The sequence below is a fragment of the Nomascus leucogenys genome, chromosome 17 (genome assembly GCF_006542625.1).
Source record: "Nomascus leucogenys isolate Asia chromosome 17, Asia_NLE_v1, whole genome shotgun sequence".
Taxonomy (NCBI): domain Eukaryota; kingdom Metazoa; phylum Chordata; class Mammalia; order Primates; family Hylobatidae; genus Nomascus; species Nomascus leucogenys.
The window spans coordinates 77,622,249-77,646,135 of NC_044397.1; the positions used below are offsets into that span (position 1 = coordinate 77,622,249).

The 23,887-nt window shown below is 38.8% G+C and overlaps 1 protein-coding gene across 2 annotated transcripts in view; it reads left to right on the forward strand.

Moving 5' to 3' along the window:
- Nucleotides 1-21,538, forward strand: part of HIBADH (3-hydroxyisobutyrate dehydrogenase) — a 221,236-nt gene extending 199,698 nt beyond the window's left edge. The window contains exons 6-8 of one of the 2 annotated variants that reach the window (XM_030795573.1): nt 8,578-8,654; nt 15,625-15,781; nt 20,595-21,536. In XM_030795573.1, coding sequence (XP_030651433.1) covers nt 8,578-8,654; nt 15,625-15,781; nt 20,595-20,753 — 393 coding nt within the window. In that variant the 3' untranslated portion in view covers nt 20,754-21,536. Of the gene's footprint in view, nt 1-8,577; nt 8,655-15,624; nt 15,782-20,594 lie in introns of both variants that reach the window. The other variant, XM_003270460.1, reaches the window with a different exon arrangement.
- Nucleotides 21,539-23,887: the final 2,349 nt, after the last annotated feature.

A 23,887-nucleotide genomic window follows, 5' to 3' on the forward strand; every position in this document is an offset into this window, starting at 1 on the left:
GTTTTTTCCAATTCTGTGAAGAAAGTCATTGGTAGCTTGATGGGGATGGCATTGAATCTATAAATTACCTTGGGCAGTATGGCCATTTTCACGATATTGATTCTTCCAACCCATGAGCATGGAATGTTCTTCCATTTGTTTGTATCCTCTTTTATTTCATTGAGCAGTGGTTTGTAGTTCTCCTTGAAGAGGTCCTTCACATCCCTTGTAAGTTGGATTCCTAGGTATTTTATTCTCTTTGAAGCAATTGTGAATGGGAGTTCACTCATGATTTGGCTCTCTGTTTGTCTGTGATTGGTGTACAAGAATGCTTGTGATTTTTGTACATTGATTTTGTATCCTGAGACTTTGCTGAAGTTGCTAATCAGCTTAAGGAGATTTTGGGCTGAGACAATGGGATTTTCTAGATATACAATCATGTCATCTGCAAACAGGGACAATTTGACTTCCTCTTTTCCTAATTGAATACCTTTTATTTCCTTCTCCTGCCTGATTGCTCTGGCCAGAACTTCCAGCACTATGTTGAATAGGAGCGGTGAGAGAGGGCATCCCTGTCTTGTGCCAGTTTTCAGAGGGAATGCTTCCAGTTTTTGCCCATTCAGTATGATATTGGCTGTGGGTTTGTCGTAGATAGCTCTTATTATTTTGAGATACGTCCCATCAATACCTAATTTATTGAGAGTTTTTAGCATGAAGGGTTGTTGAATTTTGTCAAAGGCCTTTTCTGCATCTATTGAGATAATCATGTGGTTTTTGTCTTTGGTTCTGTTTATATGCTGGATTACATTTATTGATTTGCGTATGTTGAACCAGCCTTGCATCCCAGGGATGAAGCCCACTTGATCATGGTGGATAAGCTTTTTGATGTGCTGCTGGATTCGGTTTGCCAGTATTTTATTGAGGATTTTTGCATCAATGTTCATCAAGGATATTGGTCTGAAATTCTCTTTTTTGGTTATGTCTCTGCCAGGTTTTGGTATCAGGACGATGCTGGCTTCATAAAATGTGTTAGGGAGGATTCCCTCTTTTTCTATCAATTGGAATAGTTTCAGAAGGAATGGTACCAGTTCCTCCTTGTACCTCTGGTAGAATTCAGCTGTGAATCCATCAGGTCCTGGACTCTTTTTGGTTGGTAAGCTATTGATTATTGCCACAATTTCAGAACCTGTTATTGGTCTATTCAGAGATTCAACTTCTTCCTGGTTTAGTCTTGGGAGGGTGTATTTGTCGAGGAATTTATCCATTTCTTCTAGATTTTCTAGTTTATTTGCATAGAGGTGTTTGTAGTATTCTCTGATGGTAGATTGTATTTCTGTGGGATCAGTGGTGATATCCCCTTTTTCGTTTTTTATTGCATCTATTTGATTCTTCTCTCTTTTCTTCTTTATTAGTCTTGCTAGCGGTCCATCAATTTTGTTGATCTTTTCAAAAAACCAGCTCCTGGATTCATTAATTTTTTGAAGGGTTTTTTGTGTCTCTATTTCCTTCAGTTCTGCTCTGATTTTAGTTATTTCTAGCCTTCTGCTAGCTTTTGAATGTGTTTGCTCTTGCTTTTCTAGTTCTTTTAATTGTGATGTTAGGGAGTCAATTTTGGATCTTTCCTGCTTTCTCTTGTGGGCATTTAGTGCTATAAATTTCCCTCTACACACTGCTTTGAATGTGTCCCAGAGATTCTGGTATGTTGTGTCTTTGTTCTCGTTGGTTTCAAAGAACATCTTTATTTCTGCCTTCATTTCATTATGTACCCAATAGTCATTCAGGAGCAGGTTGTTCAGTTTCCATGTAGTAGAGCGGTTTTGAGTGAGTTTCTTAATCCTGAGTTCTAGCTTGATTGCACTGTGGTCTGAGAGACAGTTTGTTATAATTTCTGTTCTTTTACATTTGCTGAGGAGAGCTTTACTTCCAACTATGTGGTCAATTTTGGAATAGGTGTGGTGTGGTGCTGAAAAAAATGTATATTCTGTTGACTTGGGGTGGAGAGTTCTGTAGATGTCTATTAGGTCCACTTTATGTAGAGCTGAGTTCAATTCCTGGATATCCTTGTTAACTTTCTGTCTTGTTGATCTGTCTAATGCTGACAGTGGGGTGTTAAAATCTCCCATTATTATTGTGTGGGAGTTTAAGTCCCTTTGTAGGTCACTCAGGACTTGCTTTATGAATCTGGGTGCTCCTATGTTGGGTGCATATATATTTAGGATAGTTAGCTCTTCTTGTTGAATTGATCCCTTTACCATTATGTAATGGCCTTCTTTGTCTCTTTTGATCTTTGTTGGTTTAAAGTCTATTTTATCAGAGACTAGGATTGCAACCCCTGCCTTTTTTTGTTTTCCAGTTGCTTGATAGATCTTCCTCCATCCCTTTATTTTGAGTCTATGTGTGTCTCTGCACGTGAGATGGGTTTCCTGAATACAGCACACTGATGGGTCCTGACTCCTTATCCAGTTTGCCAGTCTGTGTCTTTTGATTGGAGCATTTAGCCCATTTACATTTAACGTTAATATTGTTATGTGTGAATCTGATCCTGTCATTATGATGTTAGTTGGTTATTTTGCTCGTTAGTTGCTATAGTTTCTTCCTAGTCTCGATGGTCTTTACAATTTGGCATGTTTTTGCAGTGGCTGGTACCGGTTGTTCCTTTCCATGTTTAGTGCTTCCTTCAGGAGCTCTTTTAGGGCAGGCCTGGTGGTGACAAAATCACTCAGCGTTTGCTTGTCTGTAAAGTGTTTTATTTCTCCTTCACTTATGAAGCTTAGTTTGGCGGGATAGGAGATTCTGGGTTGAAAATTCTTTTCTTTAAGAATGTTGAATATCGGCCCCCACTCTCTTCTGGCTTGTAGAGTTTCTGCTGAGAGATCAGCTGTTAGTCTGATGGGCTTCCCTTTGTGGGTAACCCGACCTTTCTCTCTGGCTGCCCTTAACATTTTTTCTTTCATTTCAACTTTGGTGAATCTGACAATAATGTGTCTTGGAGTTGCCCTTCTCGAGGAATATCTTTGTGGCGTTCTCTGTATTTCCTGAATCTGAATGCTGGCCTGCCTTGCTAGATTGGGGAAGTTCTCCTGGATAATATCTTGCAGAGTGTTTTCCAACTTGGTTCCATTCTCCCCATCATTTTCAGGTACACCAATCAGACGTAGGTTTGGTCTTTTCACATAGTCCCAAATTTCTTGGAGGCTTTGTTCATTTCTTTTTATCCTTTTTTCTCTAAACTTCCCTTCTCTCTTCATTTCATTCATTTCATCTTCCATCAGCGATACCCTTTCTTCCAGTTGATCGCATCTGCTACTGAGGCTTCTGCAATCTTCGCGTAGTTCTCGAAACTTGGCTTTCAGCTCCATCAGCTCCTTGAAGCCCTTCTCTCCATTGGTTATTCTAGTTATCCATTCTTCTAATTTTTTTTCAAAGTTTTTAACTTCTTTGCTGTTGTTTTGAATTTCCTCTCGTAGCTCAGAGTAGTTTGATCGTCTGAAGCCTTCTTCTCTCAACTCATCAAAGTCATCCTCCATCCAGCTTTGTTCCGTTGCTGGTGAGGAACTGCGTTCCTTTGGAGGAGGAGAGGTGCTCTGTTTTTTAGAGTTTCCAGTTTTTTTGGTCTGTTTTTTCCCCATCTTTGTGGTTTTATCTACTTTTTGTCTTTGATGATGGTGATGTACAGATGGGTTTTTGGTGTGGATGTCCTTTCTGTTTGTTAGTTTTCCTTCTACCAGACAGGACCCTCAGCTGCAGGTCTGTTGGAGTTTACTAGAGGTGCACTCCAGACCCTGTTTGGCTGGGTGTCAGCAGCGGTGGCTGCAGAACAGCGGATTTTCGTGAGACCACAAATTCAGCTGTCTGATAGTTCCTCTGAAAGTTGTCTCAGAGAACTACCGGGTTGAATGAGGTGTCAGTCTGTCCCTACTGGGGGGGTGCCTCCCAGTTAGGCTGCTCAGGGGTGAGGGACCCACTTTAGGAGGCAGTCTGACTGTTCTCAGAGCTCCAGCTGCGTGCTGGGAGAACCACTACTCTCTTCAAAGCTGTCAGTCAGACAGGGACATTTAAGTCTGTGGAAGTTCTTGCAGAGTTTTTGTTTGTCTGTGCCCTGCCCCCAGAGGTGGAGCCTACAGAGGCAGGCAGGCCTCCTTGAGCTGTGGTGGGCTCCACCCAGTTCGAGCTTCCTGGCTGCTTTGTTTACCTAAGCAAGCCTGGGCAATGGCGGGCGCCCCTCCCCCAGCCTCGCTGCCGCCTCGCAGCTTGATCTCAGACTGTTGTGCTAGCAATTAGCGAGACTCCGTGGGCATAGGACCCTCTGAGCCAGGTGCGGGACACAATCTCCTAGTGTGCCGTTTTCCAGGCCCGTTGGAAAAGCGCAGTATTAGGATGGGACTGACCCGATATTCCAGGTGCCGTCTGCTTCCCCTTTCTTTGACTAGGAAAGGGAACTCCCTGACCCCTTCCGCTTCCCGAGTGAGGCAGTGCCTCGCCCTGCTTCGGCTCGTGCACAGTGCGCTTCACCGCCTGTCCTGCACCCACTGTTAGGCACTCCCTAGTGAGATGAAACCGGTACCTCAAGCAGAAATGCAGAAATAACCCGTCTTCTGTGTCGCTGGGGCTGGGAGCTGGAGACCGGAGCTGTTCCTATTCGGCCATCTTGGCTCCACCCCCGAAGTGCTTGTTTCGGAGTTGCCATTTTCCTCCATCTAATTTTGTAATTACAGTTGACCCTTGAACAACACAGATTTGAACTCCATAGGCCCACTTATACACCTATTTTTTTCCATAGATAAGTGAAAATTTTTTTGAGGATTTGTGACAGTTTGAAAAAACAGATGAACCACATGGCCTAGAAATATCAAAAACATTAAGAAAAAGTTAGATATGTCATGAACGCATAAAATATATGTAGATAGATACTAGTTTATAAATATGCGCAAATCTGTTATAAAGAGTTAAAATTTATCAAAATTTACAAATATTTATAGACCATACATGGCACCATTCACAGTTGAGAGAAATGTAAAGAAATGTAAAGATGCATTAAATCATAATGGCATAAAATTAACTGTAGTAATACTGTACTACCGTAATAATTTTGTGGCCACCTCCTGTTGCTATTGCAGTGAACTCAAGTGTTACAAGTATTGGGCATAAAATGTCATGTGACACTAATCATCTTTGTGTGAGTGGTTCATCTCTTCAGTAAATTGTGTATCATAGTAAAAATTGATCTCTTGGAATTCTCTTGTATTTTTTATCATGTTTAGTGCAATACCATAAACCTTGAATGACACCATGGGACCCATACAAAGTGCCACTAGTGATGATGGAAGTGCTCCTAAGAAGCTGAGAAAAGTCATGACATTACAAGAAAAAGTTGAATTGCCTGATACATACCATGGAATGAGGTCTGCAGCTGGGTTTGCCCTCCATTTCAAGATAAATCCAATGTAAGGACCATTGTAAAAAAAAGAAAAGAATAGTCATGAACCCATCACTGCAGCTACTCCAGCAGGCTTGCACTTTTGGCAGAACATCGTTTTATCTCACATTGAAAATGCAGCTTTTATGTAGATGCAGGATTGCTATAGAAGGGCATACTTACATCTAATATGATTCAAGAAAAAGTGAAGTCATTACATGACAACTTAAAGCAAAAGGAAAGTGAAGGATCTAAAGCTGGAGAATTTAATGCCAGCAAAGGATGGTTTGATGATTTTAGGAAGAGGTTTGCTTAAAAAACATCAAGAAATAGGCGAAGTAGCTTCTGCCAACCAAGAGACAGCAGACAGTTCCCAGGCGCCATTAAGAAAAAATCATTGAAGAGAAAGTATATCTGCCTGAATGAGTCTTTAATGCAGACAGAAGTGCCCTATTACGGGGGAGAAAAAAAAAAAGGATGCTCGAAGGACATTTATTAGGAAGAGAAGCAAGCAGCACCAGGATTTAAGGCAGGAAAGGATAGGCTAACTCTACTGTCCTGTACAAATGCAGTTGGGTTGATAATCAGGACTGCCCTTATCTATAAAGTTGCTAACTCCTGAGGCTTTAAGTGAAAAGATAAATACCAGCTGCCTGTCTTTTGGTTGTACAGCAAGAAGGCCTGGACAATGAGAACCCTGTTTCTGGATTGTTTCCATCGATGGTTTTGTCTCTGGAGTCAGGAAATATCTTGCCAGTAAGGGACTGACTTTTAAAGTTATTTTGATATTGGACAGTACCCCTGGCCACCCAGAATAACATGAGTTCAACACTGAAGGTGTCCAAGGGGCCAACTTGCCCCTAAACACAGCGCCTCTAATTCAGCCTCTAGAGTAGGGGATCATAAGGACCTTTAAGGCTCATTACACATGGTACTGTATGGGAAGGATTGTCACTGTGGAAGAAAACCCTGATAGAACATGAAAATCTGGAAAGATTACACCACTGAAGATGCCATTGTTATTGTAGAAAATGCCTTGAAAGCCATCAAGCCCCTAACAGTAAATTCCTGCTGGAAAAAACTGTCCAGATGTTGTGCAGGACTTCACAGGATTTATGGCAGGGCCAATCAAGGAAATCACTAAAGAGATTGGCCAAAAAGGTGGGGAGTGTATGAAAGCTTTCAAGATATGGATCTTGGATTAATTCAAGAGCTAATAGAGACCACACCAGAGTAATTAACAGAAGAGACTTGATGGAGATGAGTGCTTCTGAACAGTGCCAGATGATGAGGAAGAAGATGTACCAAAAGCAGTGCCAGGAAACAAATTGACATTAGACAGTATGGCAGAACGGTTCTGAGTATTCAAGACTCCTTTCAACTTCTTTTACAACATGGACCCTTCTATGATACAGACACTGAAAATAAAGCAAACAGTGAAAGACGGATTGGTACCATACAAAAACGTTTTTAGAGAAATGAAAGAGCAAAAACATCAGATAGAAATCACAATTTCCACAAAGTTATCCAGAGTGTGCCTGCCCCTTCTGCCTCCCCTTCTACCACCTCCACCACTTCTGCCTCTGTCACCCCAAGACAGCAAAGAGCAACCCCTCCTCTTCCTCCTCAGCCTACTCATTATTAAGATGGGATTGAAGACCTCTATGATGATCTACTTCCACTTAATGAAAAATAAATATATTTTATCTTCCTTAATGATTCCCTTAGTAACATTTTTTCTCTAGCTTGCTTTACCATAAGAATACAATATATAACACAGATACAAAATATGTGTTAATCAACTGTTTATGTTATTGACGAGGCTTCCAGTCAACAGTGGGCTATTAGAAGTTAAGTTTTTGGAGAGTCAAAAGTTACACATGGGTTTTTGACTGCACTGAGGGTTTGGCATCCCTAACCCCCTCATCCTTCAAGGGTCAACTGTACTTGCCATAGCTCTATTTGTAGTACAATCAGGCAGCAATAACCCATGGACTTCAAACTTTTTCTTGAAAAGCAAGTAACTTTCATTTAGAAGTATGAGGTGATTGACAGAGATGATTAAACAATACTGAACACTGAAATCAAGCTAGTTGTCTCCCTCCCCTTCCCAATACACACACACACTCTCACTCCTCCTCTTAATGCTTTTACCCTAGTCACTAGGACTCTCTTTATCTCACTCTAGACTTGGTATTATCTTAGATATATTTATTGTCTCCATACTCTTGTCCAGTCAGTCTCCAAGCTCTATTAATTCAAGTTACTCTCATTGTTGACCTTCATTTCCATTCAACACAGGACCTGGTCCAAGCCTTTCTTTCAGTGTCTCACACCTAGTTTACCGGTCGGGGGCCTAATAGGTCTCCAAATGTCAAATTTACCACTCTGTCCAACATCATAACCCAGACCAACTCCATCAAGATGCTTGTATCATCATAGTGCTTCCCCATTCTGAAACTTTGAATAGACCCCTGTTTCCTACCATGTCAAATTTTAACTCTCCACCCTAGCTTTCATAGCTGACATGTTCTTGCCCCAGTCTTAACCATCAAATTTCTCACCATTCCTTAAAACACAGGCATATTAAACAATTTTCTTACTGATCTCTAGCAACATCCCCATGTTCTTAAATATTTAATCCTTCTTATATATTTACCCTTCTCCCTGGATCTCCTTCTTTCCCTTTCTTGTCTGTTTAAATCCTGCCTTGGCCTCCTAAAGGATGATTTCAGGTTCCACTTCCTCTCTGTTCCTGCCTTCAGTGGTCTTGTTGCTCTGAACTCCTCTTATCTCTTATAGCCTCTACCTTACAGTTCACCACTTGTTTTTGTTGCCTTTTCATATAGCGTATTACTCCCATTTCCCAGTTAGATTGTAAGTTCCATACCTTAAAGAGCAGTTGTGCCCTATAGTGCTGAGCCCCTAGTAGCTATGTGGAAAATAAATTTCCACATAGGCAAATTTATTACCTAGTGGAGGAGACCCGCAAGTCTGCTCTGGGATAGCATGTGAGGTTCAGTGGGAGCCATGCTGCATCAGGTTCTCTTCCCCACTCGAGAAAATCAACAGCTGAATGTTACTTCTTTAGAACGTAGCCCCTGGAATTGGGCAAGGAAAAATGTCCTGTGAGTTATAGCTTGAAAATACAGATATTTAATATGTACTCAATTTATTTTCAGGCGGCAAAGATATGCAACAACATGCTGTTAGCTATTAGTATGATTGGAACTGCTGAAGCTATGAATCTTGGAATCAGGTTTGTTGAATAGTACATTTTTATACTAACATTTTTATAGGCTTTCTTATTTGATTTTCTGATGTTAAAAAAATGATATTCATGAGAGATAAATGAGTTGATCTAAGAACATTTTGAAAGTACTTCATTATTGAACTTTAACAGACTTTGCTTATTGGACGAGCAGTAGGACCCAGGAGAGCATGAATACGCTTTGCCATAGCCGTAAAATGTATTGCCTGTGCATTTGAAGTTATATTATCCTTTTTATATGGGAGCCCCATTTCTTCTATTATGTTGAAATGCAAGAAACATTTTTCTATAAAATTTAAACATACTTTGGCAATGTTGGGACAAATTTGTATAAGACATGGTTTTCGTGTGTAGTGAATTCAGGTGGTATGCTACCATGTGACTAGTTTATGTACCTTTTAAAAATATAGTCTCCAAATCCGCACTAAAGGTGTTCTTGTTGGTTCATTCTCAGGCTAAAAACTGGATAGCATTCATAAAGATGCAATGCATATGCATAACTCTTTCATTTTATTTTGCCTGTGGTTTAGTTACTTTGCATTCGTATGTATCTTTCTATTAAAATGGCATACTTTGCTTAAAGTGATTGAGGAATTCTGTTTTTCCTATGGATGATCATCTTTTAAATGCTTAAGGTTAATGTCTTAATTTTAGCCTTTAATTTTTTGGTTTAGTAATGCTACATATGATTAATCACCTAATTAATTTTTGAATGTTTTATATTTCATGAAAATAATAAATATACATTTCTTACTTTAGAAAATGCTTAATGAGCAGGATGCTTTACTCATTTGCTTTCATCACATTCCCTAAAACTGCTTACCAAATATATCACAAAACAGAATAGTGTTTCATACCATAGCTTTTGATAAAAGTAATAAAAAGAGCCAACATACTTGAGATATTTTTGAAAACACAGTAATGGATTCACATTTCCTCTTAATTACCATATCAAGATGCTGTTGTTTTATTGAATTGCCCTTGTCTCAGATGTTTAACTATCTTGACCTATTAAGTTGTCATGTTGTAATTGAGATAAAAGAGGAATTTGCTTTGCATCAGCACTAATTGGTTTATCAATATCGCGTACCATTTACATTTTAAAATTGAATGTCCATAAGATGGTAAAGCATGTCTGTACAGAGCCTTAATAAAAGTGGTAGTATATAGGGACCTTTTCAGAGTGTTATGTTTGTATTGTGGCCAGTTTTAGGATATGGGTCACTTATCATAATTGAAAAACTGGTTACTAGTAACTTGTTTTCATGTTCATTCTCTAGACTAATTTCATGGAAGAGGAAGATGTACATTTCTGGAACATAAATTGCATACACAGTTAATTGGTGTTGACACCAGGACTGGTATGCATATGTATGTTTAGAATTTTATTTTTATTTTTCTGGATATAAATGATTATATAAAGTAAAGGGCTGGATGAACCTAGGTTATACTGTACTACAGCTTTCCCTCTTTGCCCATTGACTCTGTACTTCTTACCTTGAGCATCACTGGACCAGGATGTTCCTTAGTCATAGTGATGCATTCTCTGGCATTTCTTGAATAATTTTCCTGTCAGAACTCTTATTATAAGATGATCATTTGACCTTCTAAAATGAAGTTTTGTATAGGCTAAGCGCTTGTGGAAGTTCTACTGCAAACACCAGCTACAATTGGAGGCAATACAATCAAATACAAGGTGTACAATGAAGTAAAAACCACTGGCTACTTGTAGTGGGTTTGTTTTCAAGGAGAAAATGAAAAGTGATAAAAAATAGAGATATAAGAGAGCAGAAGCAATTAATAGAGTTTCCCTTATTTTTGGCTCTGATCAACTATGACAAAATTATTATTTAGAAATATGAAACTTTTAAATCTTTCATGTTTCTAAAACTACATATATACTGATGTATATAACATAAAATATATTTTAAAAGTCTGAACACAAGGCAGAAACTCACTAGTTGTACTTAACTGTTCAAAATAATTTATAAATTTCTAGTGTTTCAGATTATACCAATGAATTGCTTATTTTCATAACATGAGGATTTTATCACTTTATCTTACAAAGATTCTCAGTGGTTTAAAGACCCTAAAAATGAATGCTTCTGCTATTGTCTTTTCTGCATGGTTTACAGACATGGTTTAAAGTGACAGGATTGTTCTCTAATAGAGTATAGAGAGCAGCCACGATTTATTGAGCTTTGCAAGGTGAAAGAGAAAATTGGCATCAGCAAGCATAAATTCCCAAGTAGTAAATTCCCACAAAGTAGTATAGCATCAAAATGGTTTAGCCACATTTATATTCTGCTCACTCTGAAGTGAAATTTTTTCAGAGAATTAATGTCAACACTTACAAATTGAGTCACCCATTCCTGTGATCATTTCTGATTAATTTTATTCCAAGTCAGTGGTTTTTCTGGAACACTGTTCCCCTTATTTTAAAAAATTGAAGAATAAAATCTTACAGTTTAAAATTCTTATTGACCCTATGCTCTTTTACAGTGAGTCTTTATGGATGTTAGCAAAATTTTTAAATGTTGTAAAAAAAAAAAAGTAAAAGAGTAAAAAATATGGTATACAATATATTTTGAGATTCCTTTTTTATTAGACCTTTCTGCTTTCTAATTGGATTCCTACATAGGCATTAGAAGCATAGTTTTATGGTCCTGAAAGTACCCTACTTGTATTAGAGAGGTTTCGTTCCTGTGTATCACATAGAAATAACATTGATAATGTTTTGTTGTTTTAAATTACCAGCTCCACTGGAAACTGATTTAAAAAAATATATATATTGGTGGTATAACAAGTTACTTGCATTACCAACCAGGCCCAGGCTCCTCCAGCAACCACTGTATTGTCTTCCGCCAAAAGAAGCTTGAAGCAGCTGAACTTCTGGAAAGCTGTTCAAGATGAGAACTTTCCCTCCATGTAGTTTTATTAATAGTTTCTTGTATACTGCCCTTAGAAGATGTTGCTTTTGCATTTATATGATGACTGGAGCCTTAGTTGTGTACCCTAATAAACATAACAGATGGCAAAGGTTTGTAATTTGTAAATGGCCAAAAAGTTTGTTCTTTGTATGTATCTATACTGTCTGCTTTTACATAAGAACAAAGCAAATTATGTCACTAAACTGGGATGTTTGTGTCACAGAAACAGATCTGGAAATGAAACATCTAAGACTACGTCAGTCCAAATCATTCACTTATCCATCATACAAATTTCTTAATAAACTGATAAAATGCCATCATATTGGCTAGTTGTTGACTATTAAGTTTACCACCTACTTAATAGTCAACTACTAGCCAATACGATGGCATTTGGGCGTGCATGTAGGTCTGCATTCAAGCTGTCCCACAGACTTAAGCTTTTCTCATGTATAAAATGACAAAAATAATTACATCTATCCACTGGGTTGTTGTGACGATTAAGTGAGTTAATCCATGTAAAACTTATTAAATAGTTTCTGGCACATAGTAGGTGTCGATATGTGGTAATGATTTGTGGTTGTGGTGAGGTGGTTATTGTTTGAAATTAAATTGTACTTTAATCTTTTTCTTCCTAACATGTCTCACTAGCTGGCATTACATATTTATTTGTCTGTTTATTACCTGTCTTCCCATCTAGAAGCTCCATGAAGGGGAATGGTTTGTTTACTCATTGCCATATCTTAAGAATATACCTGGCAGGTATTAGGCACCCAGTGAAGATTTGTCAGATAAATAAGGAGAGGAGGGAGGAGGTAGGGGAGTGATTGAGTGAGGGGATAAGATATGGCACTTCTCTTGCCAAAGGTAAAAGTTATCCAGGTGGGTCTTAACTCAGCCCTCCTGGCAGACAGGCACAGCCTCCTTTTAGCTTCCTTCTTACTGTCTCCTTCGCTGCACGTGTAGCACTTGGATATAGCAGATCTGAGTAAACATTGATGGATAAGTGATTGATTAATTAAAATTGACATGGTCTTAGATGTTTCATTTCCAGATCTGTTCCTGTGATACAAACATCCCAGTTTAGTGACATAATTTGTTTCGTTCTTACGTAAAACCAGACGAGTATAGATTACTCACAGATAATATAAACAAACATTTTTGGCCCTTAAAGTCCTGGTTACAATGAAGGCAAATGTTTAATTTTTTAAATTTTTTTTACAGTCAATGCATTATTTTTACTTCTTCCAAACCTCATTTAAAATTCTTATGTTTTAGAGGTGAGTAGATTTGACACAGTGACGTTTATTTGAGATGCATTATATATGCAGTCAGAGCAATGAATTTATTCTGTTTATATCAGAGAACATTCCAGCAATTGTAAAGCCACATGCATGCACGCATGCACTCTCGAACCACATCCAGTGGCAAGTTATTATGGGGACTGACAGACTGTCATTCTTTTGATGGCTTGAGCTGTATATCTTCTGAACAGCAATGGGGCTCTTATGCAGAAAGTATCATATGTTCCCAGCCAATTTACAGGGAAACAGCAATAACATTTTATCATGGTTGAGAGCCCAGTAGCTGCTTCCTATTAAACTTGCCCTTTCAGATACCTGTCTTGGATTAATTTGTTGATTTCGAATGGAAACTCAGTCTTCTCCAGTGAAGCATGACGTTCTAGGATAGACTCTGAATGACAATTACTGTGTATTCTAGCTGGTTTCAGACCATTACAAGCCTTGGGCACAGTGGAAAACAGAGGACTTCAGTAACTGATTTTAATATCATGTCTAATTTTAACTGTCAGTTATGTATCTGCCAGAGAAAGAATCCTCAGAAAGATGAAATGCAAAACACTTCTAACTTGCTCTTTTTAATGATACACTTTGCTGCGGGTGGGGACAGGGGGAGGGAAGTGGAGAGGGAATAACTATCTCCTGAAGGGAATCAGCATGGTGGGGAAGCATCAGATTTGAAAAGTGAGAATGAAACAACTGCCACCTGATTTTTTGTATGTGCCCCTCAGGATGCTTCTAAATAGTAATGTGTTCACCAAAAAGGGTTTCCATCAATCAATACCAGTACTTTTCCTTGAACATTCAAGAAAAATTTAGGGTTTTACAAAGTTAGGATAATTAGCTTTGCTCACCATTTTGTTGAATATTATAGAAAAGAGTGAATTTCCTTAGCTGTAAAAGCTCTTGTGAGCTACTACTGAGTGTAACCTGGTAGCTTAGAAAGAAGAGAGGAATTCTGCTGCTTTAAATGTGATGAACCATCTTAAAAGATCTAAGTTAGGAAGCCCTGAAATTATATTTCAAATGGAGGGAGAAAGCGACGTTTTGGAGTCTTTGAAAGTATTTTCTCCTTATGGAGCATATTAGATATATGCATTCTTGAACATTTGTACTTTGCAGTTAGTTATAGCAAATTAACTAATTGTTAATTTGTGATTTTGCTTTTCACAATTATTCCCTAAGCACACTGGCTTTATCTTTTCCTAAGTGATATACTACAGTAGCATACTGATAGCCTAATCTTATTTAAAAGGAGAAAGCAAGCATCAGTAGCATACTATGCATGCAGTGAACTTGGATCTTTATAAAAGAATGAATGAAACTGTTGGGTTTCTCTCCGGGAATCTACAGTTGAACAGAATGAATGATAGCCAATTTAGACTGAATTTCTGTATCTGTTATAATCCTTAGTAAAATCCATCACTATAACATGGGCCACCATATGAATTCAGATACATGATATGCCACATAACAGTCTGGGAACCACAGCTACCTCTTGAAAGCCTGATTACATAACAGTCGTATTATGTGGTAATTCCATACATATTTTTGGCTGTTAGCCTCAGCCCCCTGCTCTAGCATCTGAAAAAATGTTTTATTGGCCATGATATTCAGATTTTGAAATAAACAGATGTGTTTTAGACATACAAACAATCTGAGCATGCCAAGATGCACAGTTTGTTTAACATTTACATAAGTGTCTCTTTTCAGTGTTTTTTTAATTTTCTGGAAGAGGTTGGTTTTAAGAAAAAGCAGAAAGCTTTTATGACAATTGTTTCATAATGGCTCTGTATGAAAGAAACCAAATAAATTGCTAGGTATAAAGTTTTATTTGAAACTTGATTCAGTGATACTTAGCAAAATTGTGCTTCCCAAACTGCATTATATCTTTAGAATCCAAGTAATGGAGCATTTTGATTCTATTTTTTCTAGGGTCCACATTGAACAGCCGTTTATGCCATCAGCCCAGTGATAGAACAAATGATGTTTCCGCTTGGGCAAGCTTTGTTTTATCAGGATCAGTAACCTTATCAGCAGTTGACCCAGAACTATAATGCATGTCTCTGAATAGATAGCATATGTCACAACTCTGTGCAGACTTGCTTCATAAGCAAGATTGTCTAATAAAGATTTAATAAATAAAAGAAAAGTTTGCAGCAAAAAAGTCTTCTTTTATAATAACTTTTCTTAAGCTCGTTTACAGCTCCTGGCTCATCTCTTGCATTTATTCTCATAAAAACTAAAGGAATAAACATACGTGTAAATGCATTCACACAGACTCCCATGATGCATCGTTTATCTGTCAATATTTCTTTCTGAAATATATCATTTGTGGATAAAGAATGTAGAATTTAAATTATCATATTGGTTTAAGGTTCTTACGTGACACATAAATGTAGTAATGTCCAAAAACTAGAAAACCCATGAGTGTGATAAACCAACAATATTTTTATGCAGTTATATATTATTTTTTCTTAATAATAGGATAACATAGAAGGTTTTCTCTAAATGCAAAATGGTCCTGGCTCAAAAATGTTCTTATTTAACCAGTAGTGTTTAGTACTCTATAATTCAAAATTGGATTCTTCACTCTCGTATCAATCTGCTTAGATTTTAGAAGACATATAATAAATGGAGAGAGAAGATGGAGCATCCCCAAACATAAATAAGTCACGCACGACGTGCATATTTTGACACTTAACACTTCTTTTCTTTGACCTTTGACAGGTTAGGGCTTGACCCAAAACTACTGGCTAAAATCCTAAATATGAGCTCAGGACGGTGTTGGTCAAGTGACACTTATAATCCTGTACCTGGAGTGATGGATGGCGTTCCCTCGGCTAATAACTATCAGGGTGGATTTGGAACAACACTCATGGCTAAGGTATGGTAAATGTAGACACTAACCAAGAGAGAAGGAAAAATGTTTCATGGTCCAATAACACTTTCCTTCTCTTTCTCTTAATAAAGCATATGTCTCATGTAAGAGGCAAAATTACTAGAATATTCACTCTCACTGAAAATGAGTAAAAACCTAACTTAGATGAAAATCCTTATCTTGTTCATTTTTATTCCTGGCCTTTTGGATGAGAAGAATGGGCCAGACCGTGTGTGTGTGTGTGTGTGTGCGTGTGTGTGTGTGTGCATGCGTGCTTGGGTTTGTTTATATGAGCTGGTAAAATTTTGTTCATCATAAATTTATGTTAATTTACCAACTTCTTAAATGAGAACAGTGAGAACTTTCTCATTGTTATTAATACACTGGCAGTGCTTAGATGCATCACAAAAGAAGAGAGGATTTTCCCATTGATAATAGATTTCCAAATACATCTTCCTGCTTTAAGATTTTAATATATGGATTTATATGTAAAAACTAGTTAAGTCATTTGAAAAGCAAACTGTCATCCTTCTCTTGTTTGAGATCTCAACTTTAGAAAGTCTGTGTTCTCAACTACAGAAAATAATTTTTAGACCAGCTAACTTTCAGATTTCTGCAGTGCTTATTTTCTCCCAGTTGAGGGTTTGTTTGTTTGTTTTGTTTTGTTCCTGATTAAAAAGAAAGAATACGGCCAGGCGCAATGGCTCATGCCTTTAATCCCAGCATTTTGGGAGGCCGAGGTGGGCAGATCATCTGAGGTCAGGAGTTCGAGACCAGCCTAGCTAACATGGTGAAACCCCGTTTCTACTAAAAATAAATAAAATTAGTCAGGCATGGTGGTGCATGTCTGTAAGCCCAGCTACTCGGGAGGCTGAGGCAGGAGAATCGCTTGAAACCGGGAGGTGGAGATTGCAGTCAGCTGAGATAGCGCCACTGCACTCCAGCCTAGGCAACAGAGCGAGACTTCGTCTCGAATAGGAAAAAAAAAAAAAGAAAAAGTAAGAATACATATACCTAGATACCGCACAAGCATACCTTGGAGATATTGCGGGTTCAGTTCCAGACAACCACAACAAGTCACACAAATTTTTTGGTTTCCCACTACATATAAAAATTATGTTTATACTGTGCCATAGTCTATTAAGTGTGCATTAGCATTATGTCTAAACAATATACGTATCTTAATTTTAAAATGCTGTACTGCTAAAAAATGCTAACACTTATCTGAGCCTTCAGTGAGTCATATAGTCCTTTTTTGCTGGTGGAAGGTCTTGCCTTGAGGTTGATGACTGCTGATTGACCAGCGTGGTGGTTGCTGAAGGTTGGGTGGCTATGACAATTTCTTAAAATAGGACAGTAATGAAGTTGAAGTTTACTGCATTGATTGACTCATCCTTTCACAGAAGATTTATGTGCTGCTGTTTGATAGCATTTTACCCACAGTAGAACTTCTTTCAAAAACGGAGGCAATCCTCTCAAACCCTGATGCTACTTTATCAACTAAGTTTGTGTAATATTCTAAATCCTTTCTTGTCATTTCACCAGGAGTAGATCCATCTCAAGAAACCACTTTCTTTGCTCATCCATAAGAAGCAACTCCTCATCCCTTCAAGTTTAGCACAAGATTGTAGTAACTCAGTCACATCTGCAGGCTCCACTTCTAATTCTAGTTCTCCTATTTCCACCACGTCTGCAGTGACTTTCTCCATTGAAGTCTTAAAGGCCTCAAAGTTATCCATGAGCATTGGAGTCAGCTTCTTTCAAACTCTTGTTAATGTTGATATTTTGACCTCCTCCCATGAATCACAAATATTCTTAATGGCATCTAGAATGGTGAATTATTTTCATAAGGTTTCAGTTTACTCTGCCCAGATCTGTCAGAGGAATCACTATATATGGTAGCTATTGCCTTCTGAAATATTTCTCACATAAGAGTTGAAAAATGACTCTTTGATCCATGGGCTACAGAATGGATGTTGTGTTCATAGACATGAAAACAACATTAATCTCCCTGTACATCTCCATCAGCACTCTTGGGTGACCATGTGTACTGTCAGTGAGCAGTCATATTTTGAAAGGAATCTTTTCTTCTGACCAGTAGGTCTCAACAGTGGGCTTAAAATAAATATTCAGTAAACCATCCCATAAACAGATGTGCTTTCTTCTAGACTTTGCTGTTCCATTTGTAGAGCACAGGCAGAGTAGATTCAGCATAATTCTTAAGGGCCTTAGGATTTTTAGAATAGTAAATGAGCATTGGCTTCAACTTCAAGTCACCAGCTGCATTGGCCCTTAACAAGAGGGTTAGCCTGTCCTTTGAAGCTTTGGAACCAGACATTGACTTCTCTTTAGCTGTGAAAAGTCCTAGATGATATCTTCCAACAGCAGGCTGTTTCATCTACACTGAAAATCTGTTGTTTAGTGTGGCCACCCTCATCAGTGACAGCTGGATCTTCTGGATAACTTCCTGCAGTTTCTCCATCAGCACTTGCTGCTTCACCTTCCACTTTTATGTTATGGAGATGGCTTCTTTGCTTAAACCTCATGAACTAATCACTGCTAGCTTCACACGTCTTCTGCAGCTTCCTCACCTCTCTCAGCCTTCATAGAATTGGAGAAAGTTAGGGCTTTGTTCTGGGTTAAGCTTTGGTTTAAGGGAATGTTTTGGCTGGTTTGATCTATCCAGACCACTCAAACTTTCTCCCTATCAGCAGGAAGGCCGTTTCACTTATCATTCATGTGTTCACCGGAATAGCATTTGTAATTTTCTTCAAGAAATTTTTCTTTGCATTCTACTGTTTGTTTTAATGGGCCTGCCTTTCAGCCTGTCTTGATTTTCTACATGCCTTCCTCACTAAGCTTAATCATTTCTAGCTTTTGATTTAAAGTGTGAGACAGCTGACTCCTCCTTTCATTTGAACACTTAGAGGCCATTATAGGGTTATTAATTGGCCTAATTTCAATATTTTGTGTCTCAGGGAATAGGGAGGCCTGAGGGGTAAGAGAGAGAGAGAGAGCTGCCATTCAGTAGCAGGGCAGTCAGAACACATGTGTACCACATTTATCGATTATGTTTGCCATCTTATGTGTGCTTTGTGACACCCCAAAACAGTTTCAATAGTAACATCAAAGATCACTGATCGGCTGGGCGCAGTGGCTCATGCCTGTAATCCCAGCACTTTGGGAGGCCGAGGTGGGTGTATCACCTGAAGTTAGGAGTTTGAAACCAGCCTGGCCAACGTGGCAAAGCCCCGTCTCTACTAAAAATTAAAAAAAAACAAAAACAAAAAAACTGGGTGTGGTGGTGGCACATGCTTGTAATCCCAGCTGCTCAGGAGGCTGTGGGAGGAGAATTGCTTGAACCTGGGAGGCGGAGGTTGCTGTGAGCCAAGATTGCACCACTACACGCCAGCCTGGGCAATAAGAGAGAAACTCCATCTCAAAAAAAAAAAAAAAAAAAAAAAAAGTCACTGATCGTGGATCACCATAACAGAAATAATAGTAATGAAAAAGTTTGAAATATTGTGAGAATTACCAAAATGTGACAGCTGCATGAACTGGGCACATGCTGTTGGAAAAACAGTGCTGATAGACTTGCTCAATGCAGGATTGCCACAAACCTTCGATTATTAAAATACAAAAACAAACATGCATTATCTGTGAAGCATGATAAACTGAAGCACAGTAAGACAAGATGTGCCCATACTTGGCTTACTCTCCCTCATTCCCCATGACGTTTATTCATTCTGCTTCTTGAATATGCCTTGAATTCATCCAGCTCCCTCCTCCCCGGCTAGCAGTACCTTGGCTGAGCCTCGTTTGTGTTGTACCATAAATACATCTTAACTGATCTTGTCTTTCAGCCTGATCTTCTCCAGTTTATTTTCCATACCAAAGCAAGATTGTGCTTTCTAAAATGTAAAATCCTGATTGTGTCACTTCTCCTTTGAAGCTTTTGTAGTTTGAGTTACTTGGAGATTAAAGTCCATCCCTGCAACTTGTCTGACAAGCCCCCAGATGCCTTGGCTTTTGCTTGCCTCAACCAGACTGATTTTTCTTTCCCATCCCCCTCTCCTTGCTTTCATCATGCTGAACTCACTTCTCCCTCTTGTTCTGTCTCTTGGAAACCTTCACATTTGCTGTCCCGTCTGCCAGGATCATTCTTCCTTGCCCACCACCTCCCTGCCACCCCCATGTTTTCACCTGGCTCCAGGTCTGTGCTTCACTGTCTCTTATTCTTCACCTTTCCCAGCACCCCAGACCCTGCTTCCTTGGATCCCATGATAGTACTCCTCCTATCCAATTATACCATGCTTATTTGTCTTTCTCCTTAACACAATGTGAGTTTGGGTGGGCTGTGGCTGTTTTGCTCATCATTTTATCCCAGCTTCTGGCACATTATCAGCACACTTCAAATATTTATTGGATGAAGTAATATTTGCAACTATTATTTCCTGTTTTGCAGTTTTATTTCTCTTTGTTTTCATTTAAGAATTAAAAAAAAAAATTTATGTCTTACAGAGTTCCACAGATAAGATTACACAGGGAAATTTTTTTTTTCTTCAAATCTTTGGAACAAAACAAACAGGTATTGTGGAAGGTGGAAAAATAGAAGAGACACTCAGAAATCAAGGTTTCTGTCTGGAGCAGTTTTGCAGTTATATGAAAGCACTTATTAAAAAATGTTAACTTCCCATAGTATTTATCTTAGTTTTTCAGATTACATTTTTCCTTCTTTGAAACCAAAACATTAGGAACCACAGTTCCAAAGAGACTTTACCACCAGTCTCAGTGTGTTCTCTCCTCCTGTTTGATTTAGGATCTGGGATTGGCACAAGACTCTGCTACCAGCACAAAGAGCCCAATCCTTCTTGGCAGTCTGGCCCATCAGATCTACAGGATGATGTGTGCAAAGGGCTACTCAAAGAAAGACTTCTCATCCGTGTTCCAGTTCCTACGAGAGGAGGAGACCTTCTGAGTGTGCCCTTTGGCCATGGACACTGTTGGGAACCAAACTCTGTCTCGGAGCCTCCTTTTAGCTCACTCCACAAGTAAATGGATTTAATCAAAGGTCACCTATCTGCTTTTGATTGTCTAGGTCACAGTAATCCCTAGGATTTTTCACCCATTTTTAACCGCTTATTCTTTTTGTCTTTTTAACAAACATACTATCTGAATTTTTTGTCTGCAAGCCACTGATAGTCTCTGCTAACCAGCTGAATTGACCTTTTTACAAAGTTTGATCCCTGAGCATCCTCAACTAAATCATTGAATACTTCATTCAGGATATTATCTGCTCTACTTTACAAATAAAACCAAATCTTTTGTCAACAGGATGAAACCCATCTTAAAGGAAAGAAAAGGAATTGGTGTGAAGAGAGAAGTTAGAGAAGGGAAATGCAGTGAATTACTATCTGTGTCCATCAGGAAGTTTGTCCTGTTAACCAAATGGTTACTGCACTACCAGGGTTACTGGTTTATTTTCCAGGGAGCTGATAAAGCAGGAGAACTGTTGCTGCATGTTTTCTATTTGGACTCCGTCACAATATGGTAGGATATCCCTCACCAACTCCCGACACTCAGCAGACTTGTTTTTATATCTTTTTCTTTCTTGTACATTCTTACTACGTATTTTTTGACTTAAGAATGACATCTTTAGACCCATTTCAGAGCCAATGATGATATTTGCTTTAGATAATTATTATATTATTATAAATATAGCCATATTATTTTGAATTCAAATAAATTTCTATACTGGTAATACTTTCTTGGTGTTTTTGTTTCTCCCCATCATTTGGTGAACTAATGATCTGACAAACTGATGTTCACACTAATGGGGAAAGGATGGGAATAAAGAGAAAGGAGGGGAGGTCAAAAGGAACAAAGCTCTGAGTTGGCCAGTGGCAAGCCAGCATTTTGCTGCTTTACTTGAATCCTTATAGAGTATTCGTTTGAATGTTTTTTAGGTCATCAGTTCTCTAGGAATTCAGCCAGTGTTAAGTGTAACATGCCCCAATATGGAGCACAGTCACCACTTTTCCCACCTCAGCCTCTAGAAACATTCCAGGTAATAGACCTAGACACCAAATTTGGCAGAAGTATTACTACTTTCATCATTTTACTGGTGGTAAAAAAATTCCAGGCACTGTTATAAGTGCTGGGGATACAGTGATGAACAAGACACAAGATTTCTGCCCTTGCAGAGCATAAGTTCTGGTGTCTCATGTGTTTGTGACAGACAAGAAATATGTATTTTTCAGATAAGAAGAACTAAAAAGAAAAAGCAGGATAAGGGGGATGGATAGGGAGTGCCAGGGGTATTTTCTTAGGGTGATAAGGAAAGTTCTCCCCAGTAAGGTGGCAATTGAGCAGAGGTAAGTAAGGGAGTAAGCAATGCAGGTATCTGAGGAACAAACATTCCAGGCAAAGGGGACAGAAAGTACAAAGGCCTTGAGGTAGGACAGTACTGAATATGAGGAATAACAGGGAGGCTATAAGTGAAGTGGCACAGAATGAGGGTAGCCAGATTATATGGGGCCTTGCAGGGTATGTTAGGACACTGGCTTTTATTCTGAGCAAAATGGGCAATGTATCAGTTAGCTTTTGCTGGACAACAAATCACCCCAAAATTTAGTGGCTTAAAACAACAAACATGTATTGTTTTTCAAGATTCTGTGTGTTGGCCATATTATTATTCTGGCCTAGACCAGCTCATCTGCAGCTAGAGTGTCTAGTTTGGCTTTACTCAGCTGGGACAGCTGGAATGGTTGGGGCTTCTCTCCATGTTTTCATGCATTCTCCAGGAGGCTAGTATGAATTTGTTCACATAGTGGTGGAAGCATCCCAGCAGCAGCATAGGACAAGCCCTGACTTTCTAAGCCTCTGCTTGCTTCATGTTTGTACTTTCCCCTTGGCCACAGCAAATGTCATAGCCAAGCCCAGAATCAGCATAGGAGGGGTCTGCATAAGAGTGTGGACACAAAGAGGGGCATTATGGTGGCCTTTTTGCAAACAACCTATCACAAGCAGCCTGTGAAAGTTTTTCACCAGATTGATGTGATCTGACCTACTTTTTTAAAGGGATCACTGTGGATGCTGTGTGGAGAAGAGTCTGTAGGAGCAAGGCTGGAAACAAGGAGACCAATTCGGAGGCAATAGTAATAATCCAGTTGAGAGGTGGTAGCTGGGACCAGAATGTTAAAATGATGGAGGAGGCAAGAAGTGGTTAGATTCTGAACCTAGAAAACAGAGCCAGTAACTGATGGATGGCGTGAGACAGAAAGTAGGGAGTCAGGGATAATCCCACTGTCAGTGGCCTGAGAAAGCAGAAGAAAGAAGTCGCCATTTCCTATATGGGGAAGATCATGGGAGGAAGATTTGGGGAGGATTGTAGGAAGTTTAGGAGAAAAAAATCAGGGATTTATATGAGATGCCTTAATAGACATCTAAGTAAAGAAGAACAAAAGTCCAAGGACTGAGCCCTGTGTTACTGTAACTTTAGTGGTTAGGAAAATGAGGGGGGACAAGCAAATGAGACTGAAGCAGAGAGATCGGTAAAGTAGGGAAAAAACATGGAAGCAGTGTCCCGGGAGCCAAATGAAAACAGTATTTTAAGGAGGGAATGATGATCTGTGAGTTGAGTAATAGGGCTGAGAATCATTTGGATTTGGCAAAAGAGCTATCACTGGTGACTTTTTCAAGAGTTTTGGTGGAGTCTTGCAAATGAGAGTTGGATTGAGAATGGGAAAGGAATTGGAAACAGTAAGTATAGAGAATTCTTGAAGAGCTTTGCTGCAGAGGAAAACAGACAAATGGGATAGACATTGGCAGCAAATAAGGGATCAGGAGGAGTTTTATTATATTTTAAAAATAGGAAATATTATGGGATTATACGGATGGAAGTGGAATGATCCAGTAACGAGGGGGAAAGTAATGACGCAACAGAGAGGATGTTTGCTAAATGATATCTTTTGAGTAGTTGAGAGGGAAGGGGTTTAACTGTGCCCAAATCTCTGCAAATTAAAGGAACCAGCAAAAACAGATCACATTTCAGCCCGTCAGCATCTTACATGAAGGATAGAATAGAATTGTAATTAATTATACAGTTTTCAA